We start from the raw sequence: 24090 nt of genomic DNA on the forward strand, positions 1-24090 counted from the left end.
GTCACAGATTGAAGCAGTATTTTTGGTAGACATAATTGAATAGAATACATTAAAATACAATACAATAGAATACACTACAATAGAATTCAATTAAATGTAATACAATACAATAGAATACAATACAATAGAATAGGTATTATGTATGACCTTGCTGCTGTGCTGGTAGGTCTCCTGATCCTTCCAGACAAACTGGTTCTAAATGTATATGTACTGAACAAAAATATAAATGTAACATGCAACAATTTCAAAGATTTTGCTGAGTTACCGTTCAAATAAGGAAATCAGTCAATTGAAATAAATTCATTATGCCCTAATCTATGGATTTCACATGACTGGGCAGGGGGGCAGCCATGGGTGGGCCTGGGAGGGCATAGGCCCACCCACTTGGGAGCCAGGCCCAGCAAATCAGAATGAGTTTTTCCCCACAAAAGGGCTTTATTACAGACAGAAATACTTCTTCTTGATATGCCACACCTTTCAGGTGGATGGATTATCTTGACAAAGGATAAAATGCTCACTAACAGGGATGTTAACAAATTTGTGCACAACATTTGAGATAAATAATATTTTTGTGCATATGGAAAATGTCTGGGATTCATTTCAGCTAATGAAACATGGGACCAACACTTTACATGTTGCGTTTTTATATATATTTGTTCAGTATAGTTTAACCCCCCCCCTATCTCTCTCATTTTCTCTCTCTCTCTCTCTCTCTTGCTCTCTCGCTCTCATTAGCAAAATAACCAACTATAACAGAGTGCTCCACTGCTCCTAAATTACTGGTAGCAGCCCGCCATTTCCTTTTTCTTCTGTAACAAAAGGTATTTAAAACATAAAGAGATGATTTGTGTCAAAGACTCCTCCTTACATTTACATTTGAGTCATTTAGCAGACGCTCTTATCCAGAGCGACTTACAGTTAGTGAATACATATATATATTTTTTTATACTGGCCCCCCGTGGGAAACGAACCCACAACCCTGGCGTTGCAAACACCATGCTCTATCAACTGAGCTACATCCCTGCCGGCCATTCCCTCCCCTACCCTGGACGACGCTGGGCCAATTGTGCGCCGCCCATGAGTCTCCCGGTCGCGGCCGGCTGCGACAGAGCCTGGATTCGAACCAGGATCTCTAGTGGCACAGTTAACACTGCGATGCAGTGCCTTAGACCACTGCGCCACTCAGGAGAACTCCTTGTCCCTAGCCTGGTCCCAGATCTATTTGTGTTGTCTTGCCTACTCCTATAGTCACTGTCACGCTAAACAATGACCATAGAAGTTGGCAAGGCAGCCAAAAACAGCTTTGGGAACAGGCTACCTCATTCATTACCATTCAAATCTGGAAAGACAAAATGCACAGTTCCAAATAATTCATCATGTCCCTAAGATTTTATAAATCAAGTCTAAAATGTTGCACAGACAGTGGACACAAAAGTAGGAAGAACATAGGTGCTAAACAATAAAGCTAGACAAAGTTCACTTCAATGCATCCTTTCTGCGCAGGTTGAAGTTGATGTCATGAGTCTTATCCTCGAGGCAGAACTGCGATTTCCCTTCAGATAGGACAAATGCAAAGTCAAAATTGCTTGTAAAAAATTGTCACAAATAATGAAACCAAAAATTAGCTTTTCGGTCTTCATTTAAGGTTAGGCATTAGGGTTAGCAATGTGGTTAAGGTTAGCAGGTTGTATGACTTTGTGGCTGTGCTAGCTAGTGACCACTCTGCAGAGGTGCCTCCAGAACAAAGATTAATGACGAAAAACGCTAACCTGCCCTTTCTGCATCCTGTCTAGCGCCTTCTGCGTTGCCAGGACGACCAAAAGGGGCTGACCCCGTCCACGTGACAGATAGCTCTACTCCTCTCCTGCTTCGGGGTGTAGTGTGTGCTCTGTTGTGCTGTCTGCTTCCACTGTGACAGATTTCGGGGAAAGGGAAAGTGGTCTGCTCTGGTCTTGCCGCCAGACAGTGGAGTTGGTCGTCTGGACCGAGAGAGGAGTCGGGCATTGAAAGATGGAGCTCTCTGCGGTCGGGGAACGCGTTTTCGCCGCGGAAGCCATTCTGAAACGCCGCGTTCGCAAGGTGAGCATGCCGCCGTTTTTTTTGTCGCTGCAGAAGAGCAGACGTGGGCGAGGGTCTCCGCGGCGTGCTTCGAGGGCGAGAACCGAGGATCTGTTTTTTCCACGCAGTGACAACGGGGAGGCCTTATTGTAGCTAGCAGCAAGCGGATGCTTCTCTAGCAAGCCGTTTGAGCTAGCCGAGAAGCTAGGTAGTGTGCTGTGCTGATGGTTTGCAGTGGGGTGTCGTACAAAATAGCTAGCTAACGTTACACAAAAGAGTCGGCGTGGGAAGACAACGTAAACTTTAGCTAATTAGCAATGGCAATTTAAAATAAGGGCCTGGTTTACGGTCAATGCAAATCTATACTTTGTCTTTGACTTTTTACCAAGATAGTTAGACTAGAAAGAGATAATTGCACCCCACATACTATACGCTACCTTGCCAAACCATACATTAAAGTCGACTGAGTGTCATTAACTTCAGCTAGCTAGCAGCTAAATTAGTTTTTCCCTCTCTAGCTACAGTAAATGTTTTGTCCAGATGACAGTGGAACTAATTCGCTAGCCAGCCTGTCTGTCTGCTTGCTAGTAGTGTTTTGTTGCATCTTTTCCCTCTAAAATGAGAAAACAAAACAAGGAAGGCGTACCAGCCAACTTGTTAGTCAGAACTGAGCCAGTTTATATTACTCAATGTATTGAGTTAGTCTGATTTAGAGTAATAAGTTACTCTTAATATTTATCTTATTGATCATGAATAGCTAGTTAACAAGAAGGCATTTTTGCTCTTACACTAGCTATAAAATGGCTTAATACAGGATTGAACACTTTTGGGCTTTTTCTGATTCCTCTGTACCTTTCTCTCCACAGTCTCGCCTAGAATACCTAGTCAAATGGAAAGGATGGGCACTGAAGTAAGTGATTGCATTCCTAACTAAAACATTCATTCTGAATTTTAAATCATACCAGCAATCACCTTGTCTGAAGAGACATTTACATTTTAGTCATTTAGCAGACGCTCTAGAGACATTTTGTGTCTTTTGGCGACCTATACGTTTCCTATTTATTCCATAACATGAAAACGTTTGCCTGAAATCCAGACCTGTTTTGTGCTAAAGTTCCACTCCTTGTACTCTGTGTCATATGCCAAACATGGAGTGGAATGTTAGCACAAACAGACTGTTACCCAGGCTATGAAAATGTAGAATAAAACAATTGTGTTACCTCTTTGCTTTAGACACAGTACTTGGGAACCAGAAGAGAATATCTTAGATGACAGACTGATCGCAGGATTCGAACAGAAGTGAGTGGAACAGTTAACAGTATTTCTAGATTTACACATTATTCAATTCCTTTAAAGACAAGTGACGTTTATGACACAGAGACATTTGAGAAATCAACAAAAAGGGGAATACTTTATAATTATCTCTCCCATTCTCTCTCATCCCAACATCAGTTTTCATGTTCTCCACCCTAACTTGCTTCTATTTTTTTCCCAGCTCCCCCCTCTCTCTCTCTCTCACCCTCTCTCTCTGCTCTCTTGCGCTATCTCTCTCGCTCCCTCTCTCTCGCTCTTTCACTCTGTCTATATTTAAACGTCTTATATCTCTGTATAAATCCTCTCTTTGTCTCTTCCTGCCAAACCCACTTCAAAGCACTCTGCTGCTTACAGAGGGATCGTGTTTACATGGAACTAAAATGATCCCATCAAGAAGAGGAGGAGAGCCTGTGTCTGGCTCTGTTCAATCTTAGACTTAGTCAAACAAACGTCAAACTGTTATTTAATTTTTTCTTCATTCAGATCCCTATTAGCTGACGCCATAGCAAACCAACCGCTAGCTAGTCGTCCTAGGGTCCACTGTTCTGCTTTCACACAACCAGTCTGTGTCTCAAATGGCACCCTATTGCCTGTATAGGGCACTACTTTTGACCTAAGCCCATAGGTATTAGGTCAAAAGTAGTGCCCTAAATAGGGAATATGGTGCAATTTGGGACGCCACCCCCGGTCTTTTGATCATCCCTGTCTAACTCACAGTGGAAGTTGGGATGTATGAGAAACAGGATGTTACATTAATAAACTTCTCTCTCAGTTGACTTTGAACTGTCTCAATGTAGGCCTAGATGTTATTACTTAAATAATTGGCTCAATCCCAATTCAACCCATCCCGGCCCATTGTATTCAGGCAGGCTAGGGTCAGGGTAAAAAGATGTGGAACGTATTGTGCTGTTGTGACATTGACTTCATCGGGTGATTAATTGTAATCTCTTTGTTTCTTTCTCAGAGAGCGTGAGAGAGAACTCCACGGGCCAAAGAAGCGGGGACCCAAACCCAAAAACCTTCCTACCAAGGTATTGTTTTGGATGTTCTTGTATGCCACTATCACAACCACACCAAAATTAGGATTAGCTAATATATTACCGGGTACAATAAGAATGTAAGAGCAAGGCAAACCCTTTCCTGCTTGATGTTATGATGTTGAATTTCTCCTTTTGAGGTTACAACTCACTTTACTCTCTCTCCACTCTCCTCTCTCTCCTCGTCTCTCCTCTCTCTCCTCGTCTCGCTCTCTCTCTCCTCTCTCTCCTCTCCCCCCTTCTCAGGCTCATGGAGCCCAGAAGAGAGAGACCACCACCACTCGAGCCCCACGCTCCACTTCTTCCTCCTCTCCTCGAGCCCCTCCCTTCTCCTCCCATCCCCCTTTCCCCTCCTCCGCTCCAGCGCCCTCCCCTAAACTCAACTCCCTGGCGGCGACACACAAGCTGAAGAAAGACATTCGCCGCTGCACTAGTATGTCCCGCCGCCCCTTACCCCGCCCCGACCCCCTGGCCGCTCCCGGATCCTTCTCCGGCCCCAGCGGGTTGCCCTCGCGGCCCCCCGTCTCCCCCTTCTCAGAGACCGTCCGCATCCTCAATCGTCGCGTCAAACCACGCGAGGTCAAACGGGGTCGCATCATCCTAAACCTCAAGGTCATCGACAAACCAGGAAGTGGAAGTGGAGGCGGAGGAAGGGGTGGCGGGGGTAACCGGAGGGCGCCATCCGGCTCCATGTCCCTACAAGGGGGTCGTCAGAACATCCCCTCCCGGAATAGGATCATAGGGAAGAGGAGTGGAGAGGCTCCGTACCGGCCCTTCCAGCCCATGCTGGGCTTCCCCATGTACGGGAAGCCGTTTGGTCTCCAGTGTGGCGGCCCCGGACCCCTACACCTTCCACACTCAGCCACAGGCTCCAGTACAGGGGCCTCAGGGGCTAGGGACACCCAGCCACCCCCCTCTCCCTCCAGCTCCAGTGGATCCCCCACACCCGCCCAGAACCAGCCTACCCCTCCTGGACCGCAGGCCCAAGCACAACCCGCCTCTGGGTCGGCTCCCAACTTAAGCCCCCAGTCTACCCCTAGCAACCCCCCAGAGCTCCAGAAGAACCAGAACGCTGAACGAGGACCAAACCCCCTCCTTCCCTCGTCCCCCTCACTCTCCTTTGCTTCCGGGTCCTCCTCTTCCTCCTTCGATGAAGAAGAGGATGATGATGCTCTGGACCTTTCTGTGCCTCAGGAAGGGAAGAGGAAGCTTCGCCGCCGGCGCCGGCAGAAACGCCAGCCGCCCTCCGTCAGCACCGCCTCCCCTCCTCACCCCCCTGCCTTCGGCACCTGCCCCTTGACCTCCAACCCTCAGAGGGTCCCCGCTGAGGGCGACCCCGACTGGCACCCGGAGATGGTGGCGAGCAGCGCCAACGTGGTCGTGACCGACGTCACCACCAACCTCCTCACCGTCACCATCAAAGAGTTCCCCTCCCCCTCCTCCCGCCCCGCTTCCCCCTCATCTGCTGCCTCCCCCCAACCGATAAACCCCAAAAATACCACCTCCTCCTCACCCCCCTCCTCCACCACCACCACTGAAGAACCCCCCACAACCCAAGCCATAGGAAGAGATTAAAGAAGAGGCAGAGTTCAATGAATTAGCCTGGCTCCCTTATCTGTTTGTGCTGTCTTGGCCAACTCATATGGTCATTGTCTGGGACCAGGCTAGAGATTAATGCCATTTTAACACAGAAGGTAAAAAACTTCCAATAATAATGAAATTCAGGCCATAGAATATTGAAAAAGAGCGTTATTTTTTTCAACAGAATTGTACAAAGCTAAGAGCAGGGTGTGCAATACACCCCTATAATAATGCTGATTATCTATCTTAATACAGCATGATTTGTCTTCTGAGGATCAATAAAGTTTATTCAATTCATGTCCACTCACAACCTTGACTGTTTAGAGGCTGGTAATAGATACTTTCAGTCATAATAACATTCAAATCAATTCCATCTTTATTGTAGGGAGATTCATACAACCAATAAGTGTTTGTTATTTGTTCATATTTATACCCAGTTTTTTCATTGGAAGTCTAACTCTTTAAGGTTTAAATGAGGTGATGAAATGATGTTGCACTTGCTTTGTTGGACTTCGGCAATACTGCATTTCTACATTGAGATATTTAGCAACGCACTTGACTGCATTATTGACAACAACCGTATTCTATATCATTTCCTTATTCAATATCCACATGTGAATTTCAAGGCCTTTTGTTGTTGTTGTTGTTGCTCTCTCGAACGCACAGGCCTATATATGAGTATATATTTATATGCACAATGTTAATTCAGCTGCAACAATAATACAAATAAACGATGAAAGCATAGAAAGTTAAGTTATTGCTTTTCTTATTGCCATGTTCCAACGCCTGCCTTTAACTCGCTGTCGCCTGCAAGATTCCGGAATGTTTAGTATTCCGGAATGTTTAGTATTCCGGAATGTTAAGTATTCCGGAACCTCAGTCAAGACTATAAGCTGACTCTCCAATTATTTAAGCTGTGGACTGCATGGAGTGTGATTAATGATGATACAGTATGTAACCTATCCATCATGTACACTTCTGTCTCTACCTACCTACCAGATATTCTCTGTGTAATAACCTTTAGTTCAAACCTCTCAATGGCCTTCTCAACCAGTTTGTGTTGGCGTTCTGATATCCTGGTCCCAGATCTGACCATCATCTGGTGCTGCCCCTGTTTCTATAGGGCCCCCCCTCTTCTCTCTTTCTCTCTCTCTCTCTCTCTCTGTCTGGTGTATCTGTACAATATTAGTACAATATTTAAAACTAAGCATGTGTTGCCTTATAGCTGCTCAGTTCCAACTCCACTGCATCTCGTCCGTATACTGTATTAGATAGATGGTGGATTGTCGTCTAGTCTTTGATACTGTGATAATAATAATACACATCGTACCACAAACACATCATCATTCAGCTGTTAATGGATAAAACAGATTATCTTGACTGTCATTGGTTAAACCAGTAGATTCTCTTGACTGTCATTGGCTAAACCAGTAGATTCTCTTGACTGTCATTGGCTAAGCCAGTAGAAGGAGGAGTCTTCATGTAGTTCTTGGTGATGTTTTAACAGTTGATATAAATAGGTTTTCTCTTTTAAAGGGGTAGCACAACTTGGTGATGTTTTAACAGTTGATATAACTAGGTTTTGTCTTTAAAGGGGCGGCACAACTTGACATAGTGGCCTACATGTATACCAAACAGGCCTCTAGATTTCTTCTATTTCCATATTTTTTTTTTTTATCTTGTCTTTTTTAATTTTTCCAATTTTGGATGTAATTTCAAGAGCCATGTCATTGGCACTTCAATGTAATGACAAGAAACCGACCTGAAGAATCAAATAGGAAATGTTTGTCCATGTAAACCGTTTTATGGGGGGGGGGGGGTTTCATTTCGAGGGCTTTTCCTTATGTACCTCATTATACCTTTTGAATGAAGCATAATGTGTATGCTTTACCTTTGTAATAATTGCCTTTGATTGTTATTATTGTTGTTTTTGATTGATGTCCAATATGGGTTTGATAAGAATGGAAACCCCATGATTTAATTAATTATAAATGTGTGTCAAGACTGCAGTTTGTGTCTCGTAATATTGGTAATATGAATTATGTACATTGAATTGTATTAATGGTAATAATGATGATAATGACGAGGATAATGTTGATGATAACGTTGTAATAATGTAGCTGAAGCATGTTTTGCGAACCCTTATTGTACAGGTAAGGTGAGCGTGGTCATGTTAACGGTCGTTTGTTGTTGCTTTCTGTATGTGTTCTGTTGTACGAGGCTTTTAATAAAAAACACCTCCAAGACAGTTCCTTTTGTCGTTCAACTCTTCAGTTCTTTACAAATGACTTCCATGACCTCTGTAATATGGGGGTTATTGGGAGTTTATGGCTTTAAGATTCCATTTGTAGATTCAATCTGGAATCTTGGCTTTCAACTGAAGTTGAAAGTTGTATTTGATTCTCTATGGCTGGTTTCTCGGGCCCAGATTAAAGCAGTAGAAGGTCTGGGGAAACTGGCCTGAGCTCAGACCACTGTGTTGGTAATTCCCTGATTGTCCACATGGTGGCACTGTTAACACAAGTCAGATGGGCAGGATTGTGCTCTTAGCCTGCACTCTTTCAGAAAAGGTTTGATGAGATGATGGTTGTGGTTCCAGAAGTTGAGACAATATCTGTGGACACACGACTGTGAGCAAAGAAAGCTCCTCTTCCCATTGTCCTTCCCATTACCTGTATGCCTTGTCTACTACCGTCCTCTTCTACCACCCCTCCAGGCCTCCATCTCCCCTTTGCATCCATGTCCTCAAGTAACTCTTCTAGCACCTTCTCCCATCCAGCCCAGCCCACACTCTGGCAGGCCACGCATGGTCCCCCATTCTCTCCCCCTCCTCCCCCTCACCCATGGTCCCCCCTTCTCTCCCCCTCCTCCCCTCACCCATGGTCCCCCCTTCTCTCCCCCTCCTCCCCTCACCCATGGTCCCCCATTCTCTCCCCCTCCTCTCCTCACCCATGGTCTCCCATCCTCTCCCACTACCCTCCTCTCACCTCCGAACCCCACTCCCAGCCAGTCAAGCTCTGGATGGCCTCAATCCTCTCCAATTTGGTCTCCCCATTCCTCCTCCCTTCTCTCCCAGAACCAGCCCATCCTCCCTTCTTCTCACCCTCTCCCCTCTCTGCTCTCCCCATCTCTGGCTGGCCTCGCATTGTGGTTTAGGGACTGGGCCAGATGGGACTTCCTAGTGGGATTGCTGCCACTCCAGGACATCTACAGCACCCGGTGTCACAAGAAGGCCAATCAGATCATCAAGGACCTCAGCCACCCTCGCCATGGCCTGTCCACCCCGCTACCATCAAGAACGCAGAGACAGTACAGGTGCATCAAAGCTGGGACTGAGAGACTAAAAAACAGAGTTTCAGTACTCTGTCCTGAACTTAGTCACTGTTACTAGTCGGCTACCACCCGGTACTCTACCCTGCACCTTAAGAGACTGCAGACTATGTACATAGTAATGGAACACTGGTCACTTTAATAATGTTTACATACTGTTTTACCCACTTCATATGTACAGTTGAAGTCGGAAATGTACATACACTTAGGTTGGAGTCATTAAAACACTCCACAAATGTCTTGTTAACAAACTATAGTTTTGGCAAGTCGGTTAGGACATCTACTTTGTGCATGACACAAGTAATTTTTCCAACAATTGTTTACAGACAGATTATTTCACTTATAATTCACTGTATCACAATTCCAGTGGGTCAGAAGTTTACATACACTAAGTTGACTGTGCCTTTAAACAGCTTGGAAAATTCCAGAAAATGATGTCATGGCTTTAGAAGCGTCTTATAGGCTAATTGACATCATTTGAGTCAATTGGAGGTGTACCTGTGGATGTATTTCAAGGCCTACCTTCAAACTCAGTGCCTCTTTGCTTGCTGTGTGTGGGCGATGTCGTATCGAAGTGTAGGTTGGCCTCTCTCTCTCTCTCTCTCTCTCTCTCTCTCTCTCTCTCTCTCTCTCTCTCTCTCTCTCTCTCTCTCTCTCTCTCATACACACACACACACACATCTCTATCGTATTAGATGGTGTTCATAATGTTATTTGCCTCTTCACCTCCAATGACGCATCCCACACACACACACCCCACTCCTCTCGTCTGTCTCCCCGCCTACTCTGTCACGGTCCCCATAGTAACTACGTACGGAGGACAGGAGCGGAGCTTAGCAACACAGAGAGAAGGAGACGGTCTTTCGACTTAGGCCTGCTGACAGAACAATCGGCATTTCTACATTTGGAGAAAAACACAACAAACGCGTCTGTCAACCGCAGTCGTTTGTTTTCTGTGCGTTTGGAGGTGTTTTGGTGGGGTGTATTAGAATATAGGCCTAGGCCATTCGTTTTATTTAATCATATAAAAAAAAGCAGGTAGATTAATCAACTGATAGGCTATCGAGGAGTGGATTATGAAATCGCTCGAGTGATGTAGGCTATAGCTAGCATTTTCATAGCTTAATGTATTCTAGATTGTGAGGGAAAAAAACTGACATTATTTTTCAACCGACTCTATCTCTCCAACGGAATTTGATCTCTGATTTGTAGGTTAGTCTATTGATCGCTTTAGCCCATCTCGCCGCTATGAAGTTCGTTGTAGTCTTGGTCGGTGCTGGATCCGTGGTCTTCCTCGGCGCGGTCATCTGCATCATCGCCAGTGTTTACCCGCGGAAAGCTGCCGCGCCCCAGGACCTGTCCGATAACGCGACTCTGACTGCGGATAACCTGTTTTCCCCCGGCTCCGTGGCTCACGCAGGTTCCCTGGGCGCTCTCCATGGTGCTGAATCCTACGAGGGCGGTGGAGGAGGCGGCTTGGGGCTCGGGCTGGGGGGTCCCTCCACTCTCAACGAGCTCAGCCCCGGGGAGGTGACGGGTGGTGGTGGAGGGGCACCGAAACAGTTCAGTTTCAGCCGGCTCATCTGCACTCCGATTCCCGCTGGAGAATGCAAGCCCAAGAGCATGAAGGAGCAGGCGGACGACCCTTCACTCTATGAGGATGAAGACTGGAGCTACCTCCGGACCACCGCGGACGACCTCCAGCAGACAGTAGTGCAGCAGAACGGCAAGATACTCATGGATCAGCGGACCATCCGGGAGCTGACGGGGAAACTGTCAGAGTGCGAGAGCGGCCTGGAGGAGGGGAGTCCCGGGCACTCCGAGCGGAGCCTGGGGGCCTGGGCGGGCAACCGCCGACTCATGGCCGGGGATGATGTGAGCTCGTCGGCCGCTGTGCAGCTGCAGACCGCTAGGGCCGTGGAGGAGCTGGAGAGGGCCATTCTCAACCTGAAAGACCGCATCGAGAAACTGGAGGTGGGTTGGGTGAATATTGAGTATAGCCTACCCAATAGCCCAAAGCCACAGGCTGTAGGCATATACAGGCTCGATACAAGCTAGCAATAGGCAAGCATATGAATAAGCTACTTTTGTAAAAAGTGTCAACAGTAGAGATAATGCGCCTTGGAGAGCATATAACACACATTAGCGCCTTGGGGTGCGCTTTTGATAGGCTGAGCCAGTGTGTTTTATAACGTCTTGATCATCTCCAGTCAGTCAGTGAACTAGGCCTATAGACTATAGGCTACTACGGTTAGCCTATGTATTATTTAAATGATCAAGGGACGTATTATGCAATATGCCTATATGGCTACTGATTGCTTGCCCCCAAACAGAGTGAATCTTTCAGTAGATAATCCAGAATAATGACAAACATGTCGCCACCAATTGTTAGCAATATCCAACACAGACAGAAAGACAGACAGACATGTTGCACAACCCAACGTCTCAACCTTATGCAACAAATAGGCTACAATATCAGCGCGGAAAAAGAGGCGTCCCACTTCTAGAACCCCCATTTGGCGCGCCCGTGATGCACGAGGCAGGGTATAGGCTATTTCACGTCATAACGAGGTAAATGCCCATGGGTCTAGTATCCCTAACAGCTAAAATATCCTAATGACATCAATTATTTTATTGACTTCAGGACCTCTAACGCACCCCTGCCCTCCCTCCTCCCTCCCTCCCTCCTGACTTTATAGACATCAGGACCCCTGACTCCCTCCTCCACCTCTCTCCCTCATCCATACATCCATCCATCCAACAACTCACAGCCTTTCTCATCAGCATCATTATCACCCGCTCCCTCAGCGCCAGGGGAGATATTTTCTTTCACTTGCTGTCTCTCCCCCCTCCCCACGCGCTTCTTACCTCCGCATCTGTCCACATCAATAAAAGATGAAGGGATGCTGGCTGAAGAGAGGAGAGACCTTGAGACTTAAGTCATACTGTGTGTGTGTGTGCACCTGTGTTTTTGCTGTAGCTTGCTCTCTCTCTCTCTCTCTCTCTCTCTCTCTCTCTCTCTCTCACTCTCTGTCTCTCTCTCTCTCTCTCTCTCACTCTCTGTCTCTCTCTCTCTCTCTCTCTCTCTGTCTCTCTCTCTTTCTCTCTCTCTCTCTCTCTCTCTCTCTCTCTCTCTCTCTCTCTCTCTCTCTCTCTCTCTGTCTCTCTCTCACTCTCTCTCTGTCTGTCTGTCTGTCTGTCTGTCTGTCTGTCTGTCTCCTGTTGCTCTCTCTTGTCGCAACCCTCTCACTTTCCTCTTAATTAGTTACACTCTCGCTCATACTCTTTCTCTCTCTCTCTTTCTCTTTCACCTACTCCTGCAACTCACCTACGCCTACTCCTTTCTCTCTCCCTTCCTCTCTTTTCACATCCTCTCGCTCTCCACTTTTACTCTTTCTCCATCTGCCTTCCTGTCTTTCTCTCTTTTCGTTGCTTACTTAAAGATGCATTAAGTCATGTCAGAAGCTAGCAGATTCATTACTTACCAACAACAACTGCAAGTTCCAATGAAACTACATCACGTAATTGTTTAACAACACTATCTATAATCTAGCAAAGAAGTTTAGTGGGTCAGAGTGTAATATTTATTTAGTTTCAAAGCACAAACGTTTGTTAGCACGTTTCTCACACTGGCTTCAGCTATGGGGGGAGCCAGCCTGCCCCACCAAGTGCAAGGGGTTGCCTAGCAACACGTGCCTTGGAGAGAGTCAAAGTCTGCATTGCATGACAAATTCCCATGATTTGTAAATCTGTTCGGACCGAACCACTAGCGCGACAGCTAATAGGGTGAAGCATCTCACAAAATAACTATATACAGTGCATTCGGGAAGTATTCAGACCCCTTGACTTTTTCCACATTTTGTTATGTTAAAGCCTTATTCTAAAATTGATTAAATAGTTTTTTCCCTTCATCTACACACAATACAACAACTGAAATATGACATTTACATAAGTATTCAGACCGTTTGTTGACAAACCTTTGGCAGCGATTATAGCCTCGAGTCTTCTTTGGTATGATGCTACAAGCTTGGCACAGCTGTATTTGGAGAATTTCTCCCATTCTTCTCTACAGAGCCTCTCAAGCTCTGTCAGGTTGGATGCGGAGCATCGCTGCACAGCTATTTTCACATCTCTCCAGAGATGTTCGATCACTTTCAAGTCCGGGCTCTAGCTGGGCCACTCAAGGACCTTCAGAGACTTGTCCCGAAGCCACTCCTGCATTGTCTTGGCTGTGTGCTTAGGGCCATTGTCCTGTTGGAAGGTGAACCTTCACCCCAGTCAGAGGTCCTGAGAACTTAGGAGCAGGTTTTCATCAAGGATCTCTGTACTTTGCTCCATTAATCTTTCCCTCGATCCTGACTAGTCTCACAGTCCCTGCCACTGAAAAACATTCCCACAGCATGATGCTTCCACCACCATGCTTCACCGTAGGGATGGTGCCAGGTTTCCTCCAGACGTGACGCTTGGCATTCAGGCCAAAGAGTTCAATCTTGGTTTCATCCGACCAAAGAATCTTGTTTCTCATTGTCTGAGAGTCCTTTAGGTGCCTTTTGGCAAACTCCAATTCGGCTGTCATGTGCCTTTTAATGAGGAGTGGCTTCCTTCTGGCCACTCTACCATAAAGGCCTGATTGGTGGAGTGCTGCAGAGATGGTTGTCCTTCTGGAAGGTTCTCCCATCTCCACAGAGGAACTCTGGAGCTCTGTCAGAGTGACCATCGGGTTCTTGGTCACCTCCCTGACCAAGGCCCTTCTCCCCCGATTGTTCAGGCGGCCAGTTCTAGGTAGAGTCTTGGTAGTTCCACACTTCTTCCATTTAAGAATGATGGAGGCCACTGTGTTCTTGGGGACCTTCAATGATGAATAAATGTTTTGGTACCCTTCCCCAGATCTGTGCCTCTACACAATCCTGTCTCGGAGCTCTATGGACAATTCCTTCAACCTCATGGCTTGGTTTTTGCTCTGACATGCACTCTCAACTGTGGGACCTTATATAGACAGGTTTGTGCCTTGTCCATTCAATTGAAATTACCACAGGTGGACTCCAATGAAGTTGTAGAAACATCTCAAGGATGATCAACGGAAACAGGATGCACCTGAGCTCAATTTCAAGTCTCATAGCAAAGGGTTTGAATACTTATGTAAATAAGGTATTTCTTTTTTGTTGTTCTAAAAACCTGTTTTCGCTTTGTCATTATGGGGTATTGTGTGCAGATTGATGAGGAAATACATTAATTTAATCAATTTTAGAATAAGGCTGTAATGTAACAAAATGTGGAAAAAGGGAAGGGGTCTGAATACTTTCCGAATGCACTGTATATAGCATTCACTAATCATAAACTATTTACATATAATAGAACTTTCGGTACATTTGTGGACAAAATTCTTACTTACTCAACCTTTAACATTTCTAATGTATTCATTAGACATGGCAAATAAAGTTGAAACTTGAACTTAAAACTTGATCTTCAGAATTCTCTTCCACCCACTCCACAACCTTCTCTTCTCTTTCTCTCCCTCCATACTAACCTTTTCATCTTCTCTTTCTCTCCCTCCATACTAACCCCTTCATCTTCTCTTTCTCTCCCGCCATACTAACCCCTTCATCTTCTCTTTCTCTCTCTCCATACTAACCCCTTCATCTTCTCTTTCTCTCCCTCCATACTAACCCCTTCATCTTCTCTTTCTCTCCCTCCATACTAACCCCTTCGTCTTCTCTTTCTCTCTCCTCTCACAGTTGGAGATCGGCCCTGCTGCCCTCAACCTCTCCGTTGAGACTCCACCCCCCAGCGCCGGAGTGGGCGTCAGCAGTGGCATCGGTACTAAAGTTCAAGGGTCACCGTCATCAGCATCAAGAACAGGAGGCGGTAGTGTCTCATCAGGGGGCCGGAAGGCCCCTGGGGGCCCTGGCAGAGGAGGTGGAGGTGGAAGCCCCTGGAAGGACCTGGAAGGAGAGCTGGAGAGGAAGATTGAGATGCTGGAGAAAGAGAGGAAGGCGCTGAGGAAGGAGACACAGACGCATCACAAACAGATAGACCAAGGGATTGATACTCTACACCACCGCATTGCAGAGCTGGAACAGAGTGAGTGGAAAAGAAAGGGGGAGGATGGAGGACTACTACTACTATCTGTTACTACTACTACTATCTGTTACTACTACTGCTATCTGTTACTACTACTACTATCTGTTACTACTACTACTATCTGTTACAACTACTACTACTATCTGTTACTACTATCTGTTACAACTACTGCTACTATCTGTTACTACTACTACTATCTGTTACTACTACTACTACTACTACTACTACTACTACTACTACTACTACTACTGCTACTATCTGTTACTACTACTACTAATACTACTACTATCTGCTACTACCACTACTATCTGTAACTACTACTACTACTACTACTACTACTACTACTACTACTACTACTACTACTATTATTATTACTACTACTACTACTACTACTATATGTTACTACTACTACTACTACTACTACTACTACTACTACTACTATCTGTTACTACTACTATCTGTTACTACTACTATATGTTACTACTACTACTACTACTACTACTATATGTTACTACTACTACTACTATATGTTACTACTATATGTTACTACTACTACTATCTGTTACTACTACTACTACTATGACTATCTGCTGCTACTACTACTACTACTACTACTACTACTACTACTACTACTACTAGTACTACTATTACTACTACTACTACTACTACTACTACTACTACTATCTGTTGCTACTACTACTACTACTACTATTTGTTACTACTACTACTACTACTACTACTACTACTACTACTACTACTACTACTATATGTTACTACTACTACTACTACTACTATATGTTACTACTACTACTACTATATGTTACTACTATATGTTACTACTACTACTATCTGTTACTACTACTACTACTATGACTATCTGCTGCTACTACTACTACTACTACTACTACTACTACTACTACTACTACTACTACTAGTACTACTATTACTACTACTACTACTACTACTACTATCTGTTGCTACTACTACTACTACTACTATTTGTTACTACTACTACTACTACTACTACTACTACTACTACTACTAATACTACCTGTTACAACTACTACTACTACTACTACTACTACTACTATTACTACTACTGCTACTACTACTACTATCTGTTGCTACTACTACTACTACTACTATTTGTTACTACTACTACTACGACTGCTACTACTACTACTACTATCTGTTACTACTACTACTACTAGTACTACTACTACTACTACTACTACTACTACTACTACTACTACTACTACTACTACTACTTCTATCTGTTGCTACTACTATATGTTACTACTACTATTACTACTACTACTATTACTATTGCTACTACTACTACTACTACTACTACTACTACTACTACTAATATCTGTTACTACTACTACTACTACTACTACTACTACTACTACTACTATCTATCTGTTACTACAAATACTACTATCTGTTACTACTACTACTATATGTTACTACTACTATCTGTTACTACTACTACTACTACTATATGTTACTACTACTACTATCTGTTACTACTACTACTACTACTACTACTATATGTTACTACTACTACTACTACTACTACTACTACTACTACTATATGTTACTACTACTACTACTACTACTACTACTACTACTACTACTACTACTACTATTACTACTACTACTACTACTAATATCTGTTACTACTACTACTACTACTATCTATCTGTTACTACTATTACTATCTGTTACTACAAATACTACTATCTGTTACTACTACTACTATATGTTACTACTACTACTATATGTTACTACTACTACAACTATCTGTTACTACTACTACTACTACTACTATATGTTACTACTACTACTACTACTACTACTACTACTACTAATACTAATACTAATACTGCTACTACTACTACTACTACTACTACTACTACTACTACTACTACTGTATGTTACTTCTACTACTACCACTATCTGTTACTACTACTACTACTACTACTACTACTACTACTACTACTACTACTACTACTATCTGTTACTACTACTACTACTACTATCTGTTACTACTACTACTACTATATGTTACTACTACTACTATCTGTTTCACAGAGCCAAATGTAAACCATCCCTCTCTCCCTCTCTCCTTCAGGTTTGACAGAGTACAACTACCCTGACGGCTATGTCCTCTCCTTCCCCGTGAGGACCAGATACATGTACGGCCTGGTGCGGAGAGAGATGCCTGAAATGTATGCCTTCACCGCCTGCGTCTGGCTCAAGGTGAAAGAGGGGGGCATCGGCACCCCCTTCTCCTACTCAGTCCCGGGACAACCCAACGAGCTGGTGCTGCTGCAAGGGATACACAACCCTGTAGAGCTGCTTATTAACGATAAGGTAGGGGTGTGTGTGTGTGTGTGTGTGTGTGTGTGTGTGTGTGTCATTATCATATTAATTACTGAAACATATCATTCATCTCCTCTTATTTTTCATACTTGTATAGTTTTATGAATAACATTGATTGGTTGATTGATTGATTGATTGACTGTTTGACTGATTGAATGATTAGTAATTGAGCTAAATGTCCCTTCCCTCACTTCTAGGTGGCTCAGCTGCCCCTGTCCCTTGCCCAGGGTGTGTGGGAGCACATCTGTTTGAGCTGGACCCTAAGAGACGGGGTATGGAAGGCCTACCAGGGAGGGAAGCTGAAGGGGCGCGGAGAGGGGCTGGCCGCATGGCACCCCATCAAGCCAGGAGGAGTGCTCATTCTGGGGCAGGAGCAGGTGGGTGAGAGGGGTGGAAGTCTGGAGGGGTGGAGGGGTGGAGGGATGGAGGGATGTATGGATGAAGAAGTGGAGAGGTAAAAGGAGGGACAGGCTGACTGGCACCCCACCAAGCCAGGAGGAGTGCTTATTCTGCGGCAGGGGGGGTCATTGAGAGGGGTGGAGGTCTGGAAGGGTGGAGAGTTAGAGGGATGGAGATGTGGAGAGACAGACGGATGGAGTGATGGAGGGTGGAAGGATGGAGGGTTGAGAGATGAGAGATGGAAATGTGGAGTGACAGAGGGATGGAAGGTGGAATGATCGAGGGTGGAGAGATGGAGGGGTGGAGGGGTGGAGGGGTAGAGGGGTGGAGAGATGGAGGGGTGGAGAGATGGAGGGGTGGAGGGGTAGAGGGGTAGAGGGGTGGATGGGTGGAGGGGTGGAGGGGTAGAGGTGGCTTATCCTGTGGCAAGAAAGGTGAGAAGGGTGGGGTGGAGGTGGAGGGTGGAGGAATGGAGAGATGGATGGGGTGGAGTGATAGAGGGATAGAAGGGTGATGAGAAACCTTGAGAGGAACCAGACTGTTCTGGCTGGCTGGGTGGATGAGTTGTATTGTAATCCCTGATCTCTCTCTTTCTCTATCTCTCTATCATCTCTATCATATTATATATATCCTCTCTAGGACACGCTGGGCGGTCGTTTCGACGCCTCCCAGGCCCTGGTTGGGGAGCTCTCCCAGTTCAACCTGTGGGACAGGGTCCTGAAGCCTGCTGAGGTATCCGCTCTGGCTGCCTGTTCCTTGGGCACACTGGGCAACGTGGCCCCCTGGACGGACCAGGACGTGGAGGTCTACGGAGGGGCCACCAAGGAGGCTGTGGACCCCTGCAACCAGCCACCCCGGGCCAGTCCCAGCTCCAGCCCCAAACAGTGAAGGGTTAGAGGGGTTGGTAGAGGGGTCTCCTGGTTGTTATAAAGGGGAGCTGCTCAGTGAGGCGAGAGGGGTTAGTTGGTTTGTTTATGCTCCTCATAAGATGGGGTTTGAGGTGTTTTTTGGGGCAGGGGTTGTGTGATGGGGAACTGGGGTAGAGATGGAGAGTGAGTTTAGTTGTTTTAAAGGGGCATTGCTCTTTCGAAGAGAGGGCGGGGGTGTGAGGAGGCTTTTCGGAGGGTCGGGGGTCGGGGGAGTAGAGATGAGTAGGTGTGTTTTTACCTTGGTGTTGTTCACACACTGAAGGTGTTAACTTCTACAGTGCTACAGCTGTTGAGAACAACACCCAGACTAGCTTTAGCTCTGTGGCGATGTGGGAAGATGTCCCTCTGATTTGGCTTTTAGAGAGTTGATGTGGGTTCTCAGCTCCCCCAGGAAAGAGCTACATACACAAAGCCTCATATTTTCTTGTCTTGTGTCCTGAAGCTTGTGTTTCTAACTTTGAAATTGTGATTTTGTTATGGTTTTGGAGAAGTGACGCCAGTGATGCTACTCAACTGTGTTTCTGATAAACAACAGTCCGTTAAAAGTGAGCGTTTTTCTATTGAGCATTTTGTTGACTTTCTTTGCAGCAATGTTGTTTTTGTAACACTGTCGTTTTATATGTATGTGTGTTATGTACTTGAAAATAAACTCTCCTGCTTACCTATTGTGACTCACAAAACCTTTCACAAAGATGCAATTGTAACGGCACAGCACAATGTATTGCCATAGAGATAGCTGTTGCGAGTCACATGGATCATGTAAATTAAGACATCAATGGATTTCTTAGATTAATAACATCCATCTGGTTGACTTAAAGGGGCATTCTGTTAAGTGATTCATACATCCCTTGTGGTGGGGTGGCTGCTTTGTTGTTGTTTGAACCGCAGATTGCCCCTTTACAGTGATTTATGACCTGTTTCAATGTTTTTTTTTATGGGAAGCTGATGGAATGGAATGTATATCTGTATGCATGAGAAAAGCATTTTCAAAATCAGAGGTCAGATTTCTAAATAGTCCTGTTTCCAAGACAGCAACAACACAAAAACGTACAAGAATATTAACTATTGAATCGTGCGCTTCACCCCACAAAGCCCAAAATGAATCCACACCTCAAAGAATGTGTATTTTGCTTTTTCTTACCTTCACAGAATTGCTTAATAAGTGTGTGAAGAGGAGACATTGGGACACTGATATTGAGTTGAGGTGTAGTGAAGAACAGTGCACCCAGATTACTGGGTGACCTTCCCCTGTGTTATGACAAGTTCAGTCCCACTTCACCATTGACATATGGTTGAAAAGTGCCTGTCTGGGTATTACACGCCCAATACAAATGTATTTTATTTTCTCTCTCTCTCTCTCTCTCTCTCTCCCTCTCTCTCTCTCTCTCTCTCTCTCTCTCTCTCTCTCTCTCTCTCTCTCTCTCGCTTCTCTCTCTCTCGCTTCTCTCTCTCTCTCGCTTCTCTCTCTCTCTCTCTCTCTCTCTCTCTCTCTCTCTCTCTCATGACGTTATTGTAGCCAGCTGTGATGTCAGTAAGTGTTTTGCTTGTTCATCTTTGCACCTCCATGGATCTTCTATGATGTTGTGAAAATATGTGGATGAATAAAATAAAATGGTTATGATGTCGTAAGAAGATACATTATGGCTTACTGTGTGTATATGGGAACATTGTGTCTTATTTGTGTGTGTGTGTTTGTGTGTGTGTCGTGACTGCTTCATCCACCCACACAGAAGGAACTGTGGAGTTGAACTGTGCTGCTCTCTGATCTAGTATCATCTCTCCCACACTAACTGTTATGTATCCATCTCTCTCTCTTAAAGGGATACTTTATATATCTGTCTCTCCCTCTTAAAGGGATACTTTATGTATCTGTCTCTCTCTCTCTTAAAGGGATACTTTCAGGATTTTGGCAATGAGGCCCTTTATCTACTTACCCAGAGTCAGATGAACTCGTGGATGCCATTTTTATGTCTCTGCGTGCAGTTTGAAGGAAGTTGCTTACTAGAGCCTGCGTATGGACGTATGACTCTGGGGAAGTAGATAAAGGGCCTCATTGACAAAATCCTGAAGTATCCCTTTAAGGCACCACAGGCTGAAATGACGTTTAGTAATTTTAAAGATCTTTGTTGAACATCTTTGTTATTCTGTCTAACCGCTTCAACACTATAGTCTTCCCTCTCCTTTACTATCTTTGTCAGGTCCATCTTTCTCTATCTCTCTTGATCTATTTCCCAGACACACACACACACACACACATACATGTACGTACGTGCGTACGTAGGCACGCACGCACACACACACATACACGTCAGCTTGGGATATTAGCATCACATCTAGTCATAGCCCCCTCTCCTCTCCTCCTGAATAATACAGAAGCTTTAATTATCGCTGTCACTCTGCTCTGGTCCCTACTGTCTCTCTCTTCCTCTCCATCCCTCCATCTCTCTCTTCCTCTCCATCCCTCTATCTCCCTCTTTCTATCTTTCCCTCCATCTCTCTAGGCCTCTTCATCCCCCTCTCTGTCTATCCTTCTCTGTCCCTCCATATTTCTGTCCCTTCATCCTCTCTGATATATTTACGTCATCCCCTCTACCCGTTTCCTTCCCTTCTTTCTCATTAGATTCTAATCTACTTTTCTTTTTAGTTTCTCATCCTCCTTTTTCATCTTTCAGTCACTATTCATCCATTCTGACCTCCTGGACTTGGCCCATTATTTCTCTTGTTGCGTCACCCCCACACCACCTCCTGGACTTGGCCCATTATTTCTCTTGTTGCGTCACCCCCACACCACCTCCTGGACTTGGCCCATTATTTATCTTGTTGCGTCACCCCCACCCCACCTCCTGGACTTGGCCCATTATTTCTCTTGTTGCGTCACCCCCACACCACCTCCTGGACTTGGCCCATTATTTATCTTGTTGCGTCACCCCCACACCACCTCCTGGACTTGGCCCATTATTTATCTTGTTGCGTCACCACCACACCACCTCCTGGACTTGGCCCGTTATTTATCTTGTTGCGTCACCCCCACACCACCTCCTGGACTTGGCCCATTATTTATCTTGCTGCGTCACCCCCACACCACCTCCTGGACTTGGCCCATTATTTCAATTTTCAATCAATTTTATTTTATATAGCCCTTCTTACATCAGCTAATATCTCGAAGTGCTGTACAGAAACCCAGCCTAAAACCCCAAACAGCTAGTAATGCAGGTGTAGAAGCACGGTGGCTAGGAAAAACTCCCTAGAAAGGCGAAAACCTAGGAAGAAACCTAGAGAGGAACCAGGCTATGAGGGGTGGCCAGTCCTCTTCTGGCTGTGCCGGGTGAAGATTATAACAGAACCATGCCAAGATGTTCAAAAATGTTCATAAGTGACAAGCATGGTCAAATAATAATCAGGAATAAATCTCAGTTGGCTTTTCATAGCCGATCATTAAGAGTTTAAAACAGCAGGTCTGGGACAGGTAGGGGTTCCATAACCGCAGGCAGAACAGTTGAAACTGGAATAGCAGCAAGGCCAGGCGGACTGGGGACAGCAAGGAGTCACCACGGCCGGTAGTCCCGACGTATGGTCCTAGGGCTCAGGTCTCTCAGTTGGCTTTTCATAGCCGATCATTAAGAGTTGAAAACAGCAGGTCTGGGACAGATAGGGGTTTCGTAACCGCAGGCAGAACAGTTGAAACTGGAATAGCAGCAAGGCCAGGCGGACTGGGGACAGCAAGGTGTCATCATGCCCGGTAGTCCTGACGTATGGTCCTAGGGCTCAGGTTCTCAGAGAGAAAGAGAGAACGAGAGAATTAGAGAGAGCATACTTAAATTCACACAGGACACTGGATAAGACAGGAGAAGTACTCCAGGTATAACCAACTAACCCCAGCCCCCCGACACATAAACTACTGCAGCATAAGTACTGGAGGCTGAGACAGGAGCGGTCCGGAGACACTGTGGCCCCATCCGAAGAAACCCCCGGACAGGGCCAAACAGGAAGGATATAACCCCACCCACTCTGCCAAAGCACAGCCCCCGCACCACTAGAGGGATATCCTCAACCACCAACTTACAATCCTGAGACAAGGCCGAGTATAGCCCACAGAGGTCTCCACCACAGCACAAACCAAGGGGGGGCGCCAACCCAGACAGGAAGATCACGTCAGTAACTCAACCCACTCAAGTGACGCACCCCTCCCAGGGACGGCATGAAAGAGCACCAGCAAGCCAGTGACTCAGCCCCTGCAACAGGGTTAGAGGCAGAGAACCCCAGTGGAGAGGGGAACCGGCCCGGCAGAGACAGCAAGGGCTGTTCGTTGCTCCAGAGCCTTTCCGTTCACCTTCACACTCCTGGGCCAGACTACACTCAATCATATGACCTACTGAAGAGATAAGTCTTCAGTAAAGACTTAAAGGTTGAGACCGAGTCTGCGTCTCTCACATGGGTAGGCAGACTGTTCCATAAAAATTGAGATCTATAGGAGAAAGCCCTGCCTCCCGCTGTTTGCTTAGAAATTCTAGGGACAATTAGGAGGCCTGCGTCTTGTGACCGTAGCGTACGTATTGGTATGTACGGCAGGACCAACTCGGAAAGATAGGTAGGAGCAAGCCCATGTAACGCTTTATAGGTTAACAGTAAAACCTTGAAATCAGCCCTTGCCTTAACAGGAAGCCAGTGTAGGGAAGCTAGCACTGGAGTAATATGATCAAATTTCTTGGTTCTAGTCAGGATTCTAGCAGCCGTATTTAGCACTAACTGAAGTTTATTTAGTGCTTTATCCGGGTAGCCGGAAAATAGAGCATTGCAGTAGTCTAACCTAGAAGTAACAAATGCATGGATTAATTTTTCTGCATCATTTTTGGACAGAAAATTTCTGATTTTTGCAATGTTACGTAGATGGAAAAAAGCTGTCCTTGAAACAGTCTTGATATGTTCGTCAAAAGAGAGATCAGGGTCAAGAGTAACGCCGAGGTCCTTCACAG

The 24090-nt window shown here is 45.4% G+C and overlaps 2 protein-coding genes across 2 annotated transcripts; both read left to right on the forward strand.

Moving 5' to 3' along the window:
• The first annotated feature begins 1862 nt into the window (after positions 1–1862).
• Positions 1863–6740, forward strand: LOC311119895 (chromobox protein homolog 6-like). The gene is made up of 5 exons (XM_084194545.1): positions 1863–2079; positions 2925–2968; positions 3292–3357; positions 4337–4403; positions 4656–6740. Exons 1-5 carry the CDS (start codon positions 2011–2013, stop codon positions 5982–5984), a joined length of 1575 nt encoding a protein of 524 aa, XP_084050671.1. The 5' UTR covers positions 1863–2010; the 3' UTR covers positions 5985–6740.
• A 3828-nt stretch (positions 6741–10568) lies between these two features.
• On the forward strand, positions 10569–19243 carry LOC311119906 (neuronal pentraxin receptor-like; the record flags this gene model as incomplete). The annotated part of the gene is made up of 5 exons (XM_084194558.1): positions 10569–11294; positions 15056–15401; positions 17539–17780; positions 17987–18166; positions 18828–19243. 5 exons carry the CDS (start codon positions 10569–10571, stop codon positions 19074–19076), a joined length of 1743 nt encoding a protein of 580 aa, XP_084050684.1. The 3' UTR covers positions 19077–19243.
• Positions 19244–24090: the final 4847 nt, after the last annotated feature.

This window comes from Coregonus lavaretus, assembly GCF_964263955.1.
Source record: "Coregonus lavaretus genome assembly, contig: HAP1_SCAFFOLD_55, whole genome shotgun sequence".
NCBI classification, from domain to species: Eukaryota; Metazoa; Chordata; class Actinopteri; order Salmoniformes; family Salmonidae; genus Coregonus; species Coregonus lavaretus.

Coding starts and splice junctions, on each gene's coding strand:
- LOC311119895 (XM_084194545.1), top strand. CDS start 2,011: ATGGAGCTCTCTGCGGTCGGGGAACGCGTTTTCGCCGCGGAAGCCATT. Junction 2,969..3,291: donor TGGAAAGGATGGGCACTGAA/GTAAGTGATTGC, acceptor TCTTTGCTTTAG/ACACAGTACTTGGGAACCAG. Junction 3,358..4,336: donor ATCGCAGGATTCGAACAGAA/GTGAGTGGAACA, acceptor TTTCTTTCTCAG/AGAGCGTGAGAGAGAACTCC.